Source organism: Neovison vison, chromosome X, assembly GCF_020171115.1.
Source record: "Neovison vison isolate M4711 chromosome X, ASM_NN_V1, whole genome shotgun sequence".
In the NCBI taxonomy this organism is placed as follows: Eukaryota; Metazoa; Chordata; class Mammalia; order Carnivora; family Mustelidae; genus Neogale; species Neogale vison.
In genome coordinates this window covers 58,476,605-58,494,693 of record NC_058105.1, presented here as the reverse complement: position 1 = coordinate 58,494,693, position 18,089 = coordinate 58,476,605, and the positions used below count along the sequence as shown (strand labels likewise).

The 18,089-nt window shown below is 37.0% G+C and overlaps 1 protein-coding gene across 1 annotated transcript; it reads right to left on the bottom strand.

Moving 5' to 3' along the window:
* Nucleotides 1–1,634: 1,634 nt before the first annotated feature.
* Nucleotides 1,635–17,113, bottom strand: SATL1 (spermidine/spermine N1-acetyl transferase like 1). The gene is made up of 6 exons (XM_044234793.1): nucleotides 16,499–17,113; nucleotides 14,243–14,294; nucleotides 7,725–7,805; nucleotides 7,226–7,327; nucleotides 6,616–6,656; nucleotides 1,635–2,174 (listed from the first exon to the last, which is right to left on the bottom strand). Exons 1-6 carry the CDS (start codon nucleotides 17,111–17,113, stop codon nucleotides 2,004–2,006), a joined length of 1,062 nt encoding a protein of 353 aa, XP_044090728.1. The 3' UTR covers nucleotides 1,635–2,003.
* Between the last annotated feature and the right edge of the window lie 976 nt (nucleotides 17,114–18,089).

The following is an 18,089-nucleotide window of genomic DNA, read 5'->3' as shown; positions in this document are numbered from 1 at the left end:
CTATATAAAGTCTGGAATTGGGCAGTACAGGGTTCATTCAGTAGCTCATTAGTGCCATCAAGGACCTAAACGTATTCTCTTTTCACTCTGCCCTTTAGTATGTCAGCTTGTCATCTTGTGGTCACAAAGTGGCTGTTGTTGCTCTAGGGAACATATACACATTCAGTGTAGGAAGAAAAATTAGGGCAAACCCTACTAGATGTTTCTGACCCTCTCTTATCAAAAAAGTAAATGCTTTCATAGAGTGCCTCTCAGAATTCTTATCTATATCTTGACTAGAACTTACCATGTAGCCACCTTAGCTCAAGGCAAATGGACAAATCATATTTTTTTCCCTATGGTGAGGCAAGGAGAAAGGGATAGGGAATGGGTGTTGAGTTTCAGCTAATTTATAGTGTCTGCTACCCTATTCTTCTTTTTTTTTTTTTTTAAAGTTCCAAAAAATTTATGTAGATATTCTGTCCTTGAAGAAATGGAACATAACTGTCAACTGCTTAAGTGTAGGCTGAGTATAGTAATTCCTTCTAAAGAGTACAATATATAAGGGGGAAAAGGAATAACTTAACAGTAGAGAGACATGACAAACACTACATCAGCCAGTTGATCAAGATTAACATCATTAGTGATAAGTCATTAGTAGTATGTACCCTTGTGCTACCCTATTCTTCTAATCCATCTGTCATATTATGGCATAATTGCCATTCTAACAACTATTATGGTTAGTTGTCTCTCTGAAATCTTCCAGTGGCTCATCATCGCCTATATAGTCATCAAATGAAGACTCCTAAGCATGACATATAAGGCCCCTCACTTATGGTCCCAATTCAACTTTAATCCTATCTTTCCTCTCCTTTCCTACCCTGCTGCCAGTGTATATTTTATCTATAATATAATATATAATAATATAATGTTCATTGCTCCATGAACATTCTTTGTTATTTTAAGTTGGGTTTTTTTTCTGTCTATGCTTGTATTTCCTCTTAGAATTTTTTTTTTTCTGTATAATCCTGTTCCATATTCCAACTTCCTCCTCATCCTTCAAACCCAATTCTGGTGTCACCTTTCTCCATCATCCAAGGTAGGATTAAAATGCTCTCGCTTCTGCCTTCCTTTATACTTGGATGTTCATAGCTCTGACAACCCATCCAATTTATTATTAAAACTAAAACTAGTATTTTTTCACAGACAAGATTCCTTGTGGGTATGACTAAATCATCTTTGTGCAGCTTTTATGCTCATGAAATACATAGCAGAAACTTGTGTTCTATGCTTGCAACACAGGATACAAAAGTAATTATACTCCTATCAAAAGGTTTGTATTTCTACTAGAAAGGAAAGAAACATATGCATAGACGGTATTACATATAGTATCTTCCCGCAGATAAATACAACCAAAGAGCTGTAAATGCTCAGTGATAAAATACAGTTCAGAAATAAACTGTAGCTCTGAGATGATCTTAAGGGGTTAATGGTACTTGAACTACTCAGGGTAGGGAAATGGTTCACTTACTAGTGTTTCATAAGTAAGCTCCTCAAAATTTACCTTCAGTATTTTAAATGAATTTTTTGTAACTCATCTGTTTATAATCAAACAAATCCATATTTCCTCAATTCTAAGACATGTTATTTACCTCTAAGAAAAAAGTGCTACCAGTGGGTAATTATACTTATCCCAGTTTCAGCTATGTTAAGATGTGAAAATATAAACATCTTAAATTTAGTGAGATATGGTAGTTAAAAAATAAATATCCTAACACCGAGTATAAAGTGATTCTTGATTTATCTACTCTTTTGGTTCATCAGCTCCGCTACTAGTCATTAGTATATTTGGATAAAGGAAGGTTGATCGTATCTGTCAAATCTGTTTCAAAGTAAAAGATCTGCTCAAACCAGAGTTTGATCACTTGCTGTATTGTACAACACTCAAAGTCAAACTGCTGTTGGACTCAGGTGACATTTGAATGTTGGAGCATGTATTGGGACAAGTTGAAATGGGTCATCTTTCACTCTTCCTTTGCCATATCCATGAGTTCTTCTCTGTTAAACCTGAATAGATGCCAGCCCTCTTCAGAAGAAAGGTCTAAGGCCCCTCGACGAGTGTAGTAGTCAATAGAAGCCTGGTTCCAAATGACAACAAGAAAATGCATGCAGTTACACTGGCTTCTGATGGCTATCTGTTTAAAAACAAATAAAAGTTACTTTTAATTGAAAGCATAGTCCTTATTAACACATTTATTTTATTAAAGGTCTATATGCAAAGCACTATGTCTATATAATACTTCCAAATAATAATACAATAGTTAACTCTAGGACTTGCCTAAAGCTGTAAGAAGAAAAAGAAATTCTGTTGAATTTTAAAACTTTTTCTTTGAAAAGTCCAAAAATGATTTGCAAAGTCTACACATTGGTTTTTCTATAAATCCAATTCAGTTTTTTTCTTCATGGAAAAAAACATATGATACAGTAATTCCACTACTGAGTACTAATTCAAAAAGATATATGCACCCCTATGTCTACTGTAGCATTATTTACAATAGCCAAGCTAAAGAGAAGCAACCTTTGTGTTCATCAACAGATGAATGGATAAGAAGATGTGGTATGGGGACGCCTGGGTGGCTCAGTTGGTTGGGCAGCTGCCTTCGGCTCAGGTCATGATCCCAGGGTCCTGGGATCGAGTCCCACATCAGGCTCCTTGCTCGGCAGGGAGGCTGCTTCTCCCTCTGACTCTGCCTGCCTCTCTATCTGCCTGTGCTCACTCGCTCTCTCTCCCTCTGTCTCTGACAAATAAATAAATAAAATTCTTAAAAAAAAAAAAAGAAGAAGAAGATGTGGTATGTATATTTACATACATATACACACACAATGGTATATTTCTGAGCCATAAAAAGAACGATATGTTGCCATTTGCAACAACATGGATGTATGTAGAGGGTATAATTCTAAGTGAAATTAAGCCAGAGAGAGACAAATACTTTGTAATTTCACTCATGTAGAATTTAAGGAACAAAACTAATGAACAAAGAAAAAAGTCAAACAGAACAACATTCTTAAATACAGAGAACAAACTGGTGATTGCCAGATCCTAAAATTTTCATATTAATTTCCAAAGTACAAAAGGATCTTATTTTTATACTATGCTTTTTTTTCAAGTACAATTAACATACAATGTTATATTAGTTTCAGGTATACAGTATAATGAATGATTCAACAGTTTTATATATTTCTCATCACTTATCAAGTTAAGTGTACTCTTAATCCCCTTTATCTATTTCACCCATCCCCTCCACCCACCTTCCCTCTGGCAATCACCAGGACCCTGGGATCATGACCTGAGCTGAAGGCAGACACTTAACTGACTGAGCCACCCAGGCACCCCTTTTTAAGAACCCATTCTAAAGGCAGTAAATTTTTATCCTCCCCCCACGATTTTATGTATAATATGTCCTACTTCATGCCCTTTCATTTTCTGAATCTTTTGACTTGGTATTTATAGATACACTTGGTCTTAACTGCTTTTGTGCTTTAACCTCCATACTGGTTTTATAAGTGATTGATCTATGGCTTTTATTTTTTTGTATTTAACTAAAGCTTTTTCCTTTCATAATTTCTTACTCCTGATTATCATGTTTTCTTTCCACTCGAAGAATTCTCTTTACTGTTTTTTCTAAGGCTGGTTAAGTTGTGATGAACTGCTGTGCTTTTCATTTGTCTGGGAAACTCTTTATCTCTATTTCTGTTCTGAATGATGACCTTGCTGGATAGCCATGAAATGAGTATTCTTGATTGCAAGTGTTTTTCTTTTAATCACGTTGAATATATCATACGACTCCTTCCTGACCTACATGGTTTCTGCTGAAAAATCAGCTGATGGGCTTAAGGGGGTTCCCTTGTATGTAACTTTTCTCTTACTGCTTTTAAAATTCTCTCTTTTCAGTACTTTCTTGCCATTTTAATCATTATGTGTGTTGGTGTGGATCTCCTTGTGTTGATTTTCTTGGGGACTCTCTGTGCCTCCTGGATCTGAATATCTGTTTCTTTCCACAGATTGGAGAAGTTTTTAGCTATTATTTCTTCAAATAAGTTTTATGTCCCCTTCCCTCTTTTCTCTTTTTGGGATCCACTTAGTGTGAATTTTATTAGGTTTGATGATGTCGCTGAGTTCCCTAACCATATTCTCATTTTTAATTATTTTTTTTCTTTTTCCTGTTCAGCATTGTTGCTTTCCAATACTGTCTTCCCACTCACTGATCTGTCTTCTGCCTCCTCTCATCTATTGATTCCCTCTAGTCTGTTTTTCATTTCAGTAATTAAATTCTTCATCTGATTGGTTCTTTTTTGTTTTCTATTTCTTTGTTGAAGGTTTCCTTATGTTTTTCCACTTTTCTCAAGTCCATTATCTTTATGACCATTAGTTTGAATTCATAACCAGGTATGTCTTTATTTCCATTTCATTTAGCTTTTTTGCTGTGGTTTTGTCCTGGTCTTTCATTTGGGATATATTCCTCTGTTTTATTTTGTCTAATTCTCTATGTTTGTTTATATGTATTAGCAAAATCAGTTATATCTCCTATCCTGAATGTAGTGGTCTTACAAAGAAGAGGTCCTGTGGTTTCCTGTAGCACAATGGCCCCTGTTCACCAGAACCAGGTACTTCATGGGTATCCTCTCTGTGGTTTGTGTGGCCTACTGCTGTGGCTAAGCCTCATTTGCTTTCAGTCCATTCTTTGAATTTTGTGGGCTGTGTTTGATCTTGTGTTGTTCAGGGCCATTCTGCAGCCATAGGCTTATAGTTGGACATTGTTAGCAGTCAGACTAAATGCCTGCCCTAAGCCCAGTTTGCTGGGGCTGAAGTCATACCAGACTGCAGAGTGCTTTCCCTGTGTTGTCTTCTAAGAGGCTTCTGTTGGTGGGCAGGGGCTGTAAACAAATTAGATGCTATCCCTCTTAGGGCTGTGGTAGCACCAGCCTGCAGGGTGCTCTCCTACCTTGAGAGGCTTTTACTGGTTGGCAGGGCTGGCAGACCAGATGCCTATTGCCAAGCTTCCATGCAGTGACCCCAAACTGTACAAGTATCTCTCTTTGCTACCCCTGAGGGGTTTTTGTTGGTGGACAGAAGCAGTTATCATATCAGGTGCCTGTCCCCCAGTCCATGTGTTGATACTGCAGACCCACTGATCAGCAATACACTCTCTGCACTGTCAGTTACATGGTTTAGCTGCTAGGGCTTCAGTCAAACTTATGTCCAGGGTTATCTTTCCCTCTCCCCGAGGCAGGAATCATTTTGGATTGGTGCAGGTCACTGCCAGAGCTGCTTAAATAAGACCTGGCAGGAGCTGCTTTGGAGGGACTCCTGCTGAGTGGAGTGAAATGGATGGAGTGGATCCACAGGAGAATGTGGGGTAGAATGCATGGTATTAGCAAGGTAGGTGCAGTATATCCTGTTTCCCACAGGTATCCCACTCTCTAGGCTGGGAAGTAGGGATTTAGTGAGAAGAGAAATGGTTCCCACCAGCACATATTCTGAGATTTGTAAAGAAATCCTCTTGGATACCTTATGCATTTTTCATATTGCTGCTTCTATGCTCTATCTTTGTGGGGTTGTTTTGTTATGCTGTTTCTTTAAGGTGGGGGACTCTATTTCCTGTTGCCCTCTCACTCTCAGTGCTAAGCCCACTGACTTTTTTTTAAGATTTTATTTATTTATTTGACAGGGAGATCACAAGTGGGCAGAGAGGCAGGCAGAGAGAAGGAGGAAGCAGGCTCCTTGCTGGGCAGAGATGCCGATTCGGGGCTAGATCCCAGGACCCTGAGATCACGGCCTGAGCCCTGAGCCAAAGGCAGAGGCTTAACCCACTGAGCCACCCAGGTGCCCCAAGCCCACTGATTCTTAAAGCTCTCGTAGTTAAGCCCAGCTGGTTGTAAAAACTCAAGAAGTTAAGCTCCATGGTCTTCAAAGCCAAATGTTATGGGAACTTCTCTCCAATGCAGATCCCTCATGCCTAGGTTTCCTGGTGTGGATCTGATCCTCTCCTTTCTACGTGCTTGTGATGTCTCTCCCACTTGTGCTTTAGTCTCCCCAGGAATTTGGTTCTTGACCTTGTCTCTGACTCTCCTACCCTTTTCGATGTGAACTCCTCTCTTTGATTAACTGTGGAATATCTGTTCTGCTAGTCTTTAGGTCATTTTCTGGGTTGATTATACTGATGTGGCTGTTTTCTTGGTGTGTCCCTGAGACAAAATGAGCTTAGGAGGCTCCTACTCCTCCAACTTCCCAGAAGTCATTTTTATGCTCTTCTTATAGTCATACCATGGACCTATTTTATAGGTAAAATTGAAATTGCCTTCTAATCCCCCCTCTTGCTTATTTCTACTTTATAGGAAAGTGGTGTATAGTGTGGTTGTGGATTACATACAAATCAATTTTTGATTAAATATAATTCAGATATAACTTATATGACTATCTGATTTGAAAATATGTTTTTAATTGGAATAAAAAGTATGTTTTGAGGATATATTCAGAAGGTGAGAGAAATTATCTAATTTACACCCTGTCAAATAATATTTAATGAAGAAAATTATAACATATAGAATACCAATACTAAATGTAATACATACCTGACTTAACCTCTTCAGCATTTCAGCTCCAATACCTAGACCTTTTAAATAGATAATGAAAAATGACATGAGTTGAAAAAAAATCCACTTAAGTTCATTTGCTTTAATCTTTAATAAGTAAGACATAAAACCCTATATCTGGCTGTTAATATATTCTTAATAAGTTATGTTGAAAGTCAACTCAAACTCATGAATGTTTTTAATATCTTCTTCCTAATTGTAAAGTGGTTCCAAAGGTAGTAGAAGAGATTTTGTATTTAAAGACTGGTGAAGCAGAAATGAGTCCCTGTCACGCTCAATATAATATACTTCTTATTCATTTTCAGAAAACATAATCTAAAATATAAATAGATTTTTTTAAGATAAAAGGGTAGCTGTGATAACTTGGTGTATTCAAACATTGATAGGAGCCATGAAAGTCATTTTCTAATCTGTGATTGAGTTTTCACCATGTGCAAAGATAACTAGGATAGTGATCAGTCTCATTAAAGAGAAGTGAGTTACATAAACTAATTTAAATACCATATTTATACTGAAGCCCTATCTCTACTCCTTAAAATGTGCCATTTTAACTTCTAAACTGTACGTAGTAATATAAGTATAGCTTGACCTCGGTAAGCTTGTATGACATAAAAGTCCTCTAGGTAAAGTAACTTGCCAATCCAGGGGTCGTATGTAAAATAGTACATGGCAAATCCAACAGTCACTTTGCCTAGAAGAGGGAAGAGAAGGTACGATGAGGTTAATGCTTTGAATCTTAGAATGTTCTTTCCTCTAAAATTGAGTATCTTAGTGATTTCCTTATTAAACTAATAAAAGCTTACTGGACAAAATATCAAACAATAAAAAATATATATATAATGTAGGCTTACGTCCCTTATAACACAGTCTTAAAAAAAGATAAGCCATCTTTTAATAATGTATATTCTTCAAAAATTTTCTATGCATATACAAATACATACCACACATAGTCTTTTAAAAAAATGAGTTTGTGTGCTTATGCCCTTCTACTCTGTTTAATAGTAATTCTGTAATATCAAACTGTTCTTCATTTTCAGGGTAGAGAAAGTATACTCCAAATTAAATTGGAAGAGGCAGATTTATTTTACCTGATGGTTTTTGTTGATTGTGTACTTCTGCAATTAGGCAGTAGAAAAGGGGATTATCCCCAAAGCCATCCCTGAGTAAATCTGAAATACAAATTCATATACAGTATGTTAGAAAGTTTATAATAAAGAAAAGGAAGATGGTAGAGTAGGCACCACCAGGAATTCATCTCTTCACCTATATAACTGTACTGGCAGTGGATATTCTGGAAGTCTAGAGTTTATTTGAACATTTGCAACTTCCAGAGGACAACTTGGCTGGTAAATTTCAGTTAATGTTGATTAAATTCAGCTGTCAGCCCACTGGTGGCTTACAAGTCTCCCCTGTCTCCTTGCTTTATGGCAGCAGGTATACAAAACATAAATTGCTGAGTGATTTGCTGGAGCCAGGGTAGGCATTAGGCATTATCCTCCAAACACTAGAGTTCTGTGTTCTGATCATGGATTGCTACCCTGAATGTTGAGGTGAGAGCTTTGAAGTTGGCCACCATTTTTCCAGCCTTCACCAATGAAAGCAGCTTCCAGATGTAAAAAGAGCCACACTTGTTTCTTTTGATATTTAAAAGCAACCACATATACAGAGAATTTACAAAGCTACCGTGCATGACCAGGGAAAGACACAGACTTAGAAATGACCTCACAATACCTTAAACATTTAACTCAGGCTGATCTCTTAACAGAAATACCCTATAATAATAAAAACAAAACAAAACAAAAACAAAAACAAAAACCATTCCTGGGAAAGGGGGATAATTTTTTTTAAAGATTTTTATTTATTTATTTGACAGATCACAAGTAGGGAGAGAGGCAGGCAGAGAGAGAGGAGGAAGCAGGCTCCCCACTGAGCGGAGAGCCCAATGTGGGGCTCGATCCCAGGACCCTGGGATCATGACCCGAGCCAAAGGCAAAGGCTTTAACCCACTGAGCCACCCAGGCGCCCCGAAGGGGGAGAATTTCATTTCCAGAGTCAACACATATTAAGATTCAAATGTCCGGTTTTCAACAACAACAAATCACAAGGCATTCAAGGAAACTGGAAGTTATTCCTCATTCAAAAGAATGAAATGAATCAGTAGAAAACATACCTGAGGAAGCCCACATGTACTAGACCAAGACTAAAAGAGCTGTCTTAAAAATGCTCAAAGAGCTAAAAAAAAAAAAGAAGAATGCACAAAAACGGGAAACAAATATGTGAATAAAATAAGAATCTCAGTAACAAAATACAAATTATAAAACAAAACACCAAAAAATTCTGAAGCTGATAATTATGTACAATAACTGAAGTGACAAATGCACTGTAGAGGAGAAAAATCAGAATTGAACTAGCAGAAGAAAAAAAATCCGTGAATTTGAATATAAGACAATTGAAATTACCATCTCGGGAGCTGAAAGAAAAACAATGAAGAAAGTAAACAAGGCCTAAGGGCTTTGTGGAACACTATCGAGTGGGCCAATATACACACTATATGGCAGATTCTTAGGAGGATGAAAGAGAGGAAAAAAGTATCTGAAGAAATGATGGCTGAAAACTTTCTAAATTTGAATCAGTTAATATATCTACAAATCTAAGAAGCTCAACAAACTTCATACAAAACAAAACTCCATACAAAAACAACTTCATACAAATAAATCCAAAACAAGCAACACCAAGACACATACTTTAACTGCTGAAAGACAAAGAGAAAATTTTGAAAGCAGCAAGGGAAAAGGAACTTGTTACCTACAATGGATCATCAGTAGGATTATCAGCTGATTTCTCATCAGAAACCGTGGAGACCAGAAGGCAGTGGATTGATCTATTCAAAGTGCTGGGGGAGCCTATCAACTGAGAATTGTATCTCCACCAAAACTGCCCTTCAAAAATGAGGGAGAAATTGAGACATCCCTTGATCACCACCAAAAACAAAAACCTGAGGTATTTCATTATCACTAGACTTACCTACATAAAATGCTAGTTCTTCAGGTTGACATGAAAGAAAGCTAGATAGTAACTCAAGCCACATAAAGAAATAAAGATAAAACTAAAGGTACCGAGGGGCGCCTGGGTGGCTCAGTGGGTTAAGCCTCTGCTTTCTCTCTCTCTTTCTGTCAAATAAGTAAATAAAATCTTTAAAAAAAAAACTAAAGCTACTGAGTTAAAGGTTAAATACATGGGCATTTATATTTGTTAAAGACTTTTTATTTATTTATTTGACAGGCAGAGATCACAAGTAGACAGGCAGGCAGAGAGAGAGGGGGAAGCAGGCTCCCTGCTGAGCAGAGACCCCGATGCAGGGCTCGATCCCAGGACCCTGGGATCATTACCTGAGCCAAGGGCAGAGGCTTTAACCCACTGAGCCACCCAGGCGCCCCAATACATGGGCATTTAAAAGGACTATAGTTATTTTAATTTTGTTTATAACTCCACCTTTTATTTTCTACATGATTAAAGATAGCTGCATAAAATTAGTTATGTTATTGGATACACAATATATAAAGATGTAATCTCTAACATCAGTAACATAAAAGGGGGAAATGGAGACACAGAAGAATTTTATATATTATTGGAATTAAGCTGATATAAATTCAAATTCGATTATTATAACTTTGGGATGTTAAATGTAATTTCCATAATAACCACAAAGAAAATATCTATAAAATATACACATAATGAAATGCGAAGGGAATCAAGATATTTCAATACAGAAATCAACAAAACACAAAAGAAGGTAGTACTGGAGGAGATGAAGAACAAAAAGGCTGTATAGCATGTAGAAAACAGCAAAAGACAGAAATGAGCATAATGGATTAAAACAAAATTAAATTATCCAACTCTGTGTTGTTTATAGGGGACTCAGTTTAGATTTAAACACACAAATAGAAAGGTTAATAGTGAAATAATGGAAAAAATATTTCATGCAAAGAGTAACCAAAAGAGAGCTGAGGTGGCTGTAGTATATATACACTTTAAGTTAAAACTGTTACAAGAAACAAGGAGGTTGTTTATTAATATTTATGTATTAATATATATTTATTAAGAAAAGGTCAATTCACCAAGAGGATGTAATATTTATAAACATTTATGTACCAGTCATTAGAGATTCAAAGTATATGAAGCAGATAGTCACAGAATTGAAGGTAGAAAAATAATTCTACACTAATAGTAGGAAACTTCAGGTCTTCAATTTCAGTAATGTATCAAACAACTGGGCAGAAGATAAATAATTTACTAGATTATTTGATCAACAATATAGATCAAATGGACTGAAAAGAAATATACAGTACACTCCACCCAACAACAACATAATGCCCATTTTTCTAAAGTGCACATGGAACTTTGTCTAGGATAGGCCAGATGTTAGGCTACAAAACAAGTCAATAAATTTTGAAAGATTTAAATCATACACAGTATCTTTTCCAGTCACAGTGGAATGAAACTAGAAATCAACAGCAGAAGGAAACTAGGAATATGACATATATGTAGAAAGTAATGGACTTTTAACCAATAGGTCAAAGAAGAAATCACAAGGGAAATTAGAAAACAGAGATGAATGAAAATGAAAATACAACATATGAAACTTATGGAATGCAGTGAAAGCAGTGCTTGGAAAGTTACGCTATAAACGCCTACACTAAAAAAAAAAAAAAAAAAAAATCTCAAGTAATACCTAACCTTATACCTTAAGAAACTAGAAAAAAGGAGCAAACTAAGCCCAAAGCTAATAGAAGGGAGTTAATAATAAAGTTTAGAGCAGAGATAAACAAAATAAAGGGGAAAAGTACAATAGAGAAGAATCCGTAAAACCAAAAGTTGATTCTTTGAAAATATCAAAAAACTGGATAGTAGATAAGTAGACTGACAAAAAAGAGAAGATGCAAGTTAACTAAAATCAGAAATAAAGCACCACTACTACTGATGTTATAGAGATGAAAATGATAAATTAATGCTATGAACTTTACTCCAAGAAATTAGATAACCTAGAAGAAATGAACAAATTTCTTGAAACTCAAATGACCTAAACTGAAACAAGGAAAAATCTGAGCAGACCTGTAACAAGAGTTTGAATCAGTAATCAAAAAAAATTTCTCCAAACAAGGAAAGTCAGGAATCATGAATGGTTTCCCCTAGGGAATTCTATCAAACATCTTTTTTTAAAGATTTTATTTATTTGACAGACAGTGAGAGAGGGAAAACAAGCAGGGGGAGTGGGAGAGGGAGAAGCAGACTTCCTGCAGAGCAGGGAGCCCAATGGGGGGCTCAATCCCAGGACCCTGGGATCATGACCTGAGCCAAAGCCAGATGCTTAATGACTCAACCACCTGGGTGCCTATCAAACACTTAAAGAAGAATTAACATAATCCTCAAGCTCTTCCAAAAAAATTTGAAGAGAAAGAAACATGTCCTAACTCATTCTATGAAATCAGTATTACTTTGGTACGAAAGATAAGTAAAGACATCACAAGAGGGGCACCTGGGTTCCTCAGTCGGTTAAGCGTCTGCCTTTGGCTCAGGTCATGATCCCAGGTCCTGGGTTTGAACCCCATGTCCAGCTCTCTGCTCAGCCAGGGAGTCTACTTTTCCCTCCCCCTTTGCCCCGCCCCCCACTTTTGCGCTCTCCGGCTCTCTTTCTCAAATAAATAAATAAAATCATTTTTAAAAAGACGTCATAAGAAAATAAAGTTACAGACCAGTATCCCTCATTAATATAGATGCAAAGGTCTCCAACAAACTATAAGCAAAGTGAACCCACGGCATAGTAAAAGAATTATTCACCATGACCCATAACCAAGTGTTATTTATCCTAGGGAAGAAAGGATGGTTCAACATATGAAAATCAATCAATATTATGCATCATTAACAGAACAAAAGGAAAACACATGAATATCTCAATTGATGCAGGAGAGGCATTTGACAAAATATCCTTTCACGACAAAAGCCCTAAGAAAACCAGGAGTAGAGGAAAATTCCTCAACATTTTTGATAAAGGGTACTTATTAAAAACCCATTAACTTCATGCTCAGTGTTGAATAGCATAAAGCATACCCCCTAAGATTAAGAAGGCAAAGATGCCCATTTTTTAAATTAACATATAATGTATTATTTGTTTAAGGGGTACAGGTCTGTGAATCATCAGTCACACAATACATAGCACTCACCATAGCACATACCCTCCCCAATGTCCATAGCCCAGCCACCCTATCTCAACCCCTCCATTCCACCACCACCTCCACCAGCAACCCTCAGTTTGTTTCCTGAGATTGAGTCTCTTATGGTTTGTCTATTTCCCTGGTCCCATCTTGAAAAGGGTGCCTATTTTTTACTACTGCTATTCAACATTGTACTGGAAGTTACAGCCAAAGCTTTTAGAAAAGAACAAGAATTAGAAGCTATCTAAATTAGAAAGGAGGTAAAATGAGGGGCGCCTGGGTGGCTCAGTTGGTTGAGTGTCTGACTTTGGCTCAGGTCATGATCCCAGAGTCCTGGGGTTGAGGCCTGTGTTGGACTCCCTGCTCAGCTCCCTCTGCCCTCCCCCCCAACTCGTGATCTCTCTCTCACTCTCTCTCAAATAAATAAATAAAATCTTTTTTAAAAGAGGTAAAACGATCTCTGTAGATGACATAATCCTACTGATAAAAAAAAACAAAGTTACTATAGCTGATAAAGGAATTCAGCAAATTTGCAGATGACAAGATCAACAAAAGTCAGTTTTGTTTCTATACATAAAAAGAACAAACGAAAAAGTAAACCAAGAAAGCAACTCCATTTACAGTAGCCTCTAAAATCAATAACTAGGAATAACTATAACCAAAGAGGTGAAATATTTGCATGCTGAAAACTACAAAAACATTGCTGAAAGAAAAGGACCTAAATAAATTGAAAGACTTCTTGTAGTCACAGATAAGAGTTAACATTATTATTAAGATGTACTACCCAAAGTGATCTAAAGATTTAATGCAATCCTTATCAAAATTCCAGGCCCTTTCCCTTTTCACAGAAACGGTAAAGCCGATCCTCAAATTCATTTAGAATTCCAAGTGTGTAATGTTCAACACTTCAATCATCTCTTAGTGTTCATATTTCCTGCCTAAAAGGTTCTAATTCATTATAAAACACAAGCCTATCCTTTTAATATTGCTGGCTATCAAAATGTAATAAATATCTTGAAAATAGCTTGTCATTTTATGTTTATCCATTTCATCCTATAAAGTTACTATGGACATATTGGGCATTAAATTTACTGTCTTTGAACAGTTACACTGCTCATTCTACATTTTGAAAATTAGTTGAAGTCTACTGCAGCCATAAAAATGTAAAAACTCTTAAATATGAATTTCATACTTAAAAGATGGGGAAAATATAAAATAGTGGATCACTGACAAAGCTACCAAGCCATTGTCCTGCCCATGTAGATACTATTAATGGCACCATCTTTGTATACCAAGGACAGCAGCTTCCACATATCTAGATACAAGCAGTATATGTGTGTATTTTATGCCATCTTTCTTTTTTTTAGCTCTGAAAATACTATAAAACATCTTACCTGTTACTGTTAACTTCACTGAATCTAACATGTTTTCACAGGAAGCCAATTCCTATCAAAGTAGAGAAAACATTCAGTTTATGGCTTAATAACAAATTCTTACTATGATAATCATGAAGTTTTTTTCTTGAGCACTTATTTATTGAGCATTCATTAACATAAGATGCTCCAGTCAATTTTTCTTTTTAGATTTTTTTGTTTATTTGACAGGCATAGATCACAAGTAGACAGAGAGGCAGGCAGAGAGAGAGGAAGGGAAGCAGGCTCCCTGCTGAGCAGAGAGCCCAATGCGGGGCTCCATCCCAGGACGCAGAGATCATGACCCAAACTGAAGGCAGAGGCTTTAACCCACTGAGCCACCCAGGTGCCCTGCCACAGTCAATATTAATAGACGTGAGTGAGAATTAACTCCAATCATCTAGAACCTTAAAATCTAAATGTACATAGAGAGAATATCAACTATGTCAATAACTCACTCATGAAGATTGTCCAGGTAACTTGAATACAACCAGAAAGGTGGAAGTAAAGTGAAAAATGTTCCTGCATATTGAAGGTAGATGTCACAAAGTCTATATACAATAAAGCTAGTAGACTTTACAGAAACATCTGTCATGTTTGCCTGTGAGGTGTTTTTCCCAGTTTAGACTTTGTTGATGTGGCTTTTCACTATATCATTTTTTTTTGCACATTCAAATTAATAGATGGTTTGGATCCCATGTTTGGAAAATCATTGCCCACTTTCAGATTATTAGAGCATAAATCTCAAAGCATATTAATTATTACATTCATGTCTATGAGTAAGTAATGTCTCATTTCTATAAGAGTAAGTAATTTTGCCTTTTCTGTTACTTTTCTAGTGAATACTCACTAGAATTATTCCCAAGAAACTTCTGGAGTATATTCTGGTATATGAGGCAAATTTAAAAGTAAATGTGGTCAGGAACTCCACAAATACAGGTTCATTGAAGTGGGACAGTCCATGATATATTTTTCCCTTGGTGATATTTGGAAAGATAAGGTAATTTTTCTGGATAGAGAAGTTCATTGCCATTCAAGAATAAATTTATTAATTGCCAACTGAGTGTCAGATACTAAGCTACAAAAAATTAATTTTTTTACATGGGAAAGTGTGCTTCTGGAATAATTAACATGTTGTACCTAGTATTTTGATTGGTGATCTAATCATGCAGATTAATGCCAGTTAGAGAAATGATAATGGGAACTTGTGGGGATAGAACAGAATGGAAGATATAGAAGGATAGATAACCCAGTTCTTACAGATCTGTAATAGGACCTAGCATCATTCCATCAGATGGATTTCACTAGAAAATGCATGGTATTCTATTTTGGCCATTAAAACACATTCTCTGATCAAAGGGAACAGAAACTTGACCTGATTTAAGGATAGATAGATAGGAAGAAAGCATATATATATAAAACAATATATATAAAATGTATGTATATCTAAATTAGTAGATGGGAACATTTTCATTACAAAACTCTTTATAAGGTTCCCTTATCTGTAACTTGTGCCTTATTCCAGTCTCATATTTAATCCATTAAAAATCTAGGCTACTACTTTTATATGGAGTTGTTTAGGTTGTGCATCACATAAGTGATTGCTTTGAGTACCACAGAACTTCTGCACAGTAACTGTCAATATTAGTTTGTCCTCTTTACTGGGATGATTTCCAGGAAAACCATTAAAATGGGCTTTAGGAGTCAAAGAATTGTCTGAAATTGTATGGAAAATTATTCTGGTTGAATATTGTTTCCTGCACAATCATTAGCTTCTACACTTGGTTGTGGTCCTAAAAGCAACGAGACTTCCTACCCTAAAATCTTATATATTAATATCTGAAATTCTATCACTGATAGGTCATTCATTTAAGTGAAACATTCCTTTTCTCTATGATCCTCTTTTAAAGTTAAAAATTCCCCAGGAGGGACAAAATACTAGGTCCCTGAAATATCCACGAATTCATCCCCCCCAACTTCCTGAGCCCACTACTTTAAGTGAAAAAATTTATGTATATTTATTTTATGTTATTACAACAATATTTTCATGTAGATAGTATTATGATCTTGATTTTAGATGTGAAAATTGAAGCCTAGAGAGGTTCAGTAACTTCCAGAAAGTTGTGTACATGGGTCATAATTAGCAGAGCTAGGATTCAAACCCAACCTAAGCCTTCCTTACTCTCAGCCCTAAACTAATGCCATGAAACTCCACAAAATAAGGAGATAGATGCTTACTTTAATTAGGCGCAGGATTTCTGGGCAGTCATGAGCCTCTGCAGGTCTTACTCGGAAAGAATTCTTGCTTGGTTGCCTCATGCCTGATTGGCTTCTGCCCGGTTGCCTCATGCCTGGTTGGCTTGGACTTGGTTGATTCATACCTGCATGACTTGTTCCTGATTGGCTTGTTCCTGCTTGACTTGGGCCTGATTGGCTCCAGCCTGGTTGCCTCATGCCAGATTGACTGATACTGAATTGGCTCAGGCCTGGTTGACTTGTGAATGGTTGGCTTGGGCCTAGTTGCCTCATGCTTTGTTGACTTGTGCTGAATTCGCTCGAGTATGGTTGCCTCATGCTTGGTTGGCTCATGCCTTGTTGGCTTAGGGCTGGTTGGCTCAGGCCTAGTTGGCTCAAACCTGAACGCCATGTGCCTGGTTGACTTCTGCCTGATTGACTCCTCCCCGGTTGTGTCATGCTCAGTTGGTTCATGTCAGTTAAGCTTGCATTTGGTTGATTTATGTCCAGTTGGTTTGTACCAAATAAGCTTGTGCCTGGCTGGCTCATCCCTGGTTGGTTCATGTCTGGTAAGCTTGATTCTTTCATGCCTGATTGGTTCACTCCCAGTTGATTCATCCCTGGTTGGCTAAGGACTTGTTGACTTATGACTGGTTGGCTGAGGACTGGCTAGCCGATGATGGGTTGGCAGATGACTGGTTGGCCAGTGACTAAGTGTCTTGATGGAGGAGGGGTCTTTAACTACAGTGCTGTAGTGGGAGGCTTTAGGATGTTTCTGTTTTTTCTCAACTCGATTCGTACTTTGAGACCCCTCTATCAAAATGAGAATGGGTAAAATAAAGGTCTACCTAAAGAGTATTGATGCCTCTGATTTGCTGGAGTTGACCTCACCAGCGATTACAGCTGTAGGCTTGGCTGGATTTCAGGTTGTCATCTGGCCTTTCTCTGCCAACAGGCCAGAAGTGAGGGGAAGAAGCAAATGATCCTGGGGGAGTATTACTGCTTCACCCCCTTGCACAGTCTCTGCGTCATAGTGATGAAGTCACAATGCTCATGTTTAATGTGCCTAAGTGCTCCCCCATGTGGTGAGGGACAGGACCTGTTTGACCACCACTTTATTTCCTCTTTTCTTGGATCTTGAGAGAGTGAAGCAAGAAGCTGGAAAGTGTCTGAGGGCTTATTTATGCTTGGCAGTCTCCCTAAATTACCTGCTATTTTAACCACTCAATTCAAAGATAGTTACTTTAATTCTGCTTGTCCCGTTCCCTGGCCCTGAAATAATTCACTTCCTATTTCTGTCCTGACTTCCACTTACTACCTCTTTCCCATAGGCATCAAAACTAGAATGCTTAAAAAGGTGGTTCTAATGAGGTGCTCAAGTCTCTAATACAGAAAATATTTCTTTACAAATAATTAAAAATAACTGGTTACTATTTATTGACTTATTTTGTGACCTAGGCTCAGTGGGAAGCACATTACATTTTCTCATTTAATCCCATAGCAATCCTATTTTTTCCACTTCTGGGGAAAATTGTTCAGAAGATCTGGTAAAATAACTAAAGCCTAAACGATTGGAAAAGAACCTGAATTCAGG